This window comes from Gavialis gangeticus, unplaced genomic scaffold (genome assembly GCF_001723915.1).
Source record: "Gavialis gangeticus isolate Ggan-Ray unplaced genomic scaffold, GavGan_comp1, whole genome shotgun sequence".
In the NCBI taxonomy this organism is placed as follows: Eukaryota; Metazoa; Chordata; order Crocodylia; family Gavialidae; genus Gavialis; species Gavialis gangeticus.
This window is the reverse complement of record NW_017729022.1, coordinates 97,509,150-97,514,155: the sequence shown is the minus strand read 5'-3', so window position 1 is coordinate 97,514,155 and position 5,006 is coordinate 97,509,150. Positions and strand designations below refer to the sequence as shown.

Genomic DNA, 5,006 nt, shown 5'->3' with positions numbered 1-5,006 from the left:
ACAAACAAAACCAAGGCACCAAACAGCCCTGTGCTAATGACTCTCATTCTCTGAGGTAGTTTTTCAAGAGATTGTCCTCTGGGAGGTGTTGTTTCCCACTGTCCATTCACAGGCCAAAGTACCAGAGTTGTTATTTCTATTTAGTCCTCTAAATCAGGGGTTTTCAATCTTTTTTTAACAAGTGTACCCCTTCTGACTCACTTTCAGCTCCTGTACCTCCTTACATATATATATACTTGGGGGTGGGGGAAGATTGAGGTCCCCACAGTGTGGGAGTGGGGCTGGGGCAAGTGCTGCACAGCCAAAGTGGGGCAGGGTGCAGGACAGAGGCATGAGCAGCTCATCCACGGGACATGGGGGGCAGCTCCCACCACTGTGCATGCCTCAGAAGGGCAAGGGAGGCATGTGCCCCCCAGATCTGTGCAAGGCAGGACAGGCCAGTGGTGGGAGAGGGAGTGGGGCTGGGGCAGGGGCTGCCCAGCCAGGATGGGGAGTGGGACTGAGCCATGTGGGCAGGGGTGTGGATCCTGTTGCTAGGCATGCCATCAGGAGGGGATAGAGGGATGTGTGCCAAACAATTTGTGTGGGGCAGGGCAGGGCAGGCTGAGGCCTATTGAACCAATTAGAAGACAGGGCAGAATAGGGCTTTTCCGGGCAGGGACTGGGTTGCGCTGCACTCAGGGCCAATGGTGGCAGTGCTGGGAGTGGGGGTGGTGGGGCTACAGCAAATTCTGGAGCAACTACAACCCACCCCCACAGAGAGGGAGAGAGTGGGGCGGGGGCAGGTGCTGCACAGTTAAGACGGAGCCTGGGACTGAGCCGCACACCCCAGGAGGGCATGGGGGGGCAGGGGTGTGCACAGCCCCAGATCTGTGCATGGGGCAGCCGGGGGCTGGGCTCATCCCAGCGGTGGGGTTGGGCTGTGTTGGGGGTGGGCAGCAGTAGTGCAGGCAGGGTGGGTATGGGAGAGGCTGCAGCAGCAGTGCAGGCAGGGTGGATACGGGAGGGGCTGCAGCCACTCCACAATTTGCTGTAGCCTCTCCACCTCCCTCCCAGCGCCAGTACCCCCTGCCCCGAGCACAGCCCCAGCCCACGCCGCTCCATGTGCAGATCCAAGGGCTTGCACCCCCCCCATTCCCTCCCAGCATGCGCATAGGAGTAATGCTGGGAACAGGGGCTGAATGGAGGGGGAGAGTTCACATGTGGTGGCTGCTACTGCCACCAGCTATTGGCTGAGAACGGCGACCAAATCAGGAGCAAGCTGGGGTGGGGTTAGGGAGGCACCGTGATGTGCTGTGAGGCCAGCAGTGCCCAGTGCACCCTTAAGAAGCAAATATACAGGGGGAGACACTGTCACTGTGCCCCGGACCATACTCCATCCCTGCCCGCCCACGTATACCTTCGCAGACCTAAGTACCCCTGGGGGCATAGGCAATGCGTAGGGAAGGCATGGGGTGGGGGGGCACATGCCTCCTGAGATAGGCCTTTGCCACCCCCCACCCCAAGCCAGCAATGGCCAGGACCCTGGGTTGCCCCCCACCCCTCAAGTCAGCAATCCGCCACTGGTGCCCCCACAAGATCAGGAGGCACCAGTTGCCCATGCCTGGAGAGTACGCATACCCCTGGTTGGCAGTCCCTGCTTTACAACGTATGAATATTGTTTTTAAAAGGTTTTTCACAGAGGATAAAACACTATGTTCTAGTTTTAGGTGCTCTCAAAAGATAGAGATCACTAAAAAGCACACAAAAGTAGAATCAGGATTTAAAAAAAAAACAAGATCAGTAGTAATCAGAATTACGTGATTTTACTTTAAGATTTACCATTAAAAAGCCAGCAATCCCTAGCTTTCTAATTAGAAACAAGTATTTTTTTTTTTTTATTTTTTTTTTATTTTTTTTTTTTATAACCAAGCGGTCTGCAAGATCTTAACATTTTGGCTAAAAAAATAAGCTGAGCTCAGTGTCCCTTTTGGGAACTGATCTCGACTGGAATAGAAAAGTTTAGACTTCATTTTAGTTTTCATTTTGAAGTGAGGGATAGAGAAGTACCCTTGTTAAAAAGGATGTGGGGGAAGGACTTTCCCTTATTCAGTACTTGGATGGAAGACCTTGGATAACTGTGCATGTTAACCAAATTCTTCTGTATGAATGGAATCTCTTAGTACTAGACAAGAAAATAGTTTCTACAAAGTATCTAAAAAAAACTGTGTGTACTACATGATAAATAAACACTGGAGACTGTAGACAGATGGAAAGGGGGGAGGAAGAACTCTTAAGGCAAGCGAAGCACACCTGAAAGTTTATTTGTTCATAAGTTCTGCGCATTACAAATAAGCATAGGGTTAGTTGCTGTGGACAAAAGCTCATTTCATTTTAGGTAGAGCAATAAAACATTAGCCACAGAGATGGATAACTAGAGGGCCCAAATGCTCACACAAAATGCACTTTTTCTATTGCTGGAAGTTAGCATTCAGGTTACAGATCTTTGAGATCTTTCTGGATGCTCCACAGCGTATCTGCACTGCTCCTCAGTTGAGCCACCTCATCATCCTTCAGCTTTTGGTTGACCACACTTGTCAGTCCAGAGGCACTTAACACACAAGGGAGGCTCAGGAAGACTTCATTCTCAATGCCGTACATGCCCTGCCACAAACAAACAGGAAAGAGATGAAACTGGAAGAAGCATGAAATTGTTTCTTTATGCTAGTGGTTCCCAACTTTTCAGACACAAGGCACACCTCAGAATATGCCAGCTCTTAGTTTTCACTTGTTTAAAGGACAATTCTTCTGTTGCAAAACTCCTTCTGAGCTGTTGTGATCTTTGCTACTTATGACAGTATAAATTCCTCTTTGAAATCTCTGGGCACATCCAGATGAACAGGTGAACATGCACTTTGCAGCACCTCAAATGCTTTTGGAGGCACTGCAAAATGCACATGGTACACATGAAAAGGAAAATCCCAGTATTGAAAAAACAAAACAAAACAAAAACAACCCCCCCTTTAAAAGAATATAAATAAATAAATAAATAAATAAACAAACAAACAAAATGATAGTGCACATGGCTGGAACATGTGCCACCCGAAACTAGAACCTGGCTAGCCAGAGCTGTACTCTGGATGCTGGCCAGGCTCCACACACCCAGATCGCCATTGCTGCAGCCCTGGGAGGCTCCTAGGACTAGCAGCCTCCCCTACTGCATTGGGGGCAGTATGTCACATGCCAGAGCATGCGTGTAGTGGTGTTCCCAGGAGACAAGTAGCAGCAGCATAAGTATGTGATACTGCTATTTGTCCCCAGAGAAATGCATGTGCATGCTCATTGGGATGCATCCCCCTGGGTTTATTCTGTGAATCATGTTTTTACACCTAACCGTGCTAACTGCATGGCACCCTGTATAACCCTTGAAAGGATCTTGTATCACCCTGGTTGAGAATCACTGCTTAATACAGTTGTGAACCCAATATAAAAAACTCACAGACTTTAGAGCTGATACCAGTGTGACAAAGTAATAACTGCCTTTAAGGCTGCAGTAAACACTTACAGTAACATAGTTGGCATTCCCTGAGATTAGCTTTGAAAATCTCAACCATTTTATATGTGCATGGCAAGTGGCTTACAAAAGACTCAGATTCAAGGTTTTGGTGCATGGTAGTGACAGAGTGGCCTAGAAATGCGTACAGCCATCCCAGGAGGGCCGGGCCAGTGACAAGAGATGCTGATTGTGCTCCTCTCTCTAACAACAAGTCAGTAAGAAATTATCTTATGGGTCAGAGGTGGAAGTTCAAGTTCTCTGCCCTTTGCACGAGTCTTCCTTGTTTGTGACAGCAATGGATGTTGTGGACGTTGTGTTCAGCAGCACCCTACCAAAGGGGAATTTAACACCAAATGGAATACCACACTGGGTACAAGAAAAATACTCGCTTCACAATTCCTTTGGGGGAGGCATGATAATTCAACTGCTGGATTTCTATGAGCCATGTACAATGCTCCTGCTGGCATTTAAGTTTAGAGTAGCATCATTTTACAAGGCTTCCTCAAATATTTGGCAGATCCAGCAGACTTGCATACATAATGCTGCCACAATAAATTGGGGCAGCTGACTAAGTGTTATCCCTTACCTTTACCATTGTTGACACTGGATGAACCCTGCACAAGTTTTTCATCATGGTTTCAAGTAGATCAGCAACACTAAGGCCAATGGCCCAGTTAGTGTATCCTTTAAGTTTGATCACTTCATAGGCACTAAGAGAAAGTTGCAGAACACACAATTAGGTGGTTTCAAGATGCATTCAAAATAAAAGGCAGTTGCAAGGCAACATAACCTTAAGTGATACAGAGAGGGGGTAATGACTTCCTTTCTAAAGTTGAGAAAGGACAGAGCCAGGAACAGAACATGATTCATAACTTCAATTCCAGTGTTCTGTTCATAGGTTCATGCTGCCTGTCTGCTGTTGCCCACCTCCAGTAATTCCCCATCAATGGGAACCATCTGTGTATGCACAACTCATGAGAAAAGCATGTGCTGACTGTGGCTCTGTAAATGGAATGTGCCTACTTACCAGTTCACATTGAGGCTGCATGCTAAACAAATATACATATACCAGTACTGCTTTGCATTTAGCTCAGTCCTAATATTACAAATAAAAATCATATAAATGAATGTGTATTCAAGATATAGCACAAATTAAGGGAAGAAAGAGAGGGAGAGTATGCCTGAGGATGCACATGCTGTTAAAAGTGGGTAACATTCCACCTCTCTCCTCAATTCACTATACCTTTCAACCACCTGCTTGTGGACTTCTTTCCAGTTCTCACTATCACGGTCAGTACCCATAGCAGGATTCAACTCCTGGAGGGAACCCCCTGCCACATTAACTCCGCTCCAAACAGCCACTGTAACATATTGAGAGAGAGGATGAAAATTTCAGTGACCATTATGCTTCCTCCATTATTGTAGTGAAGGCTTTAACTATAAAACTTGCATTATTTTAAAAAGGAGGATG

At 47.0% G+C, this 5,006-nt stretch overlaps 1 protein-coding gene across 1 annotated transcript in view; it reads right to left on the bottom strand.

The window, feature by feature from the left end:
- Window positions 1–2,453: 2,453 nt before the first annotated feature.
- LDHB (lactate dehydrogenase B) overlaps window positions 2,454–5,006 on the bottom strand; it is a 23,193-nt gene continuing 20,640 nt past the window's right edge. The window contains exons 6-8 of the mRNA XM_019515679.1: window positions 4,779–4,896; window positions 4,122–4,245; window positions 2,454–2,643 (exon numbers count right to left, since the gene is read on the bottom strand). Of these exons, the coding sequence (XP_019371224.1) occupies window positions 2,476–2,643; window positions 4,122–4,245; window positions 4,779–4,896 (410 nt within the window). The 3' untranslated portion in view covers window positions 2,454–2,475. The remainder of the gene's footprint in view (window positions 2,644–4,121; window positions 4,246–4,778; window positions 4,897–5,006) is intronic.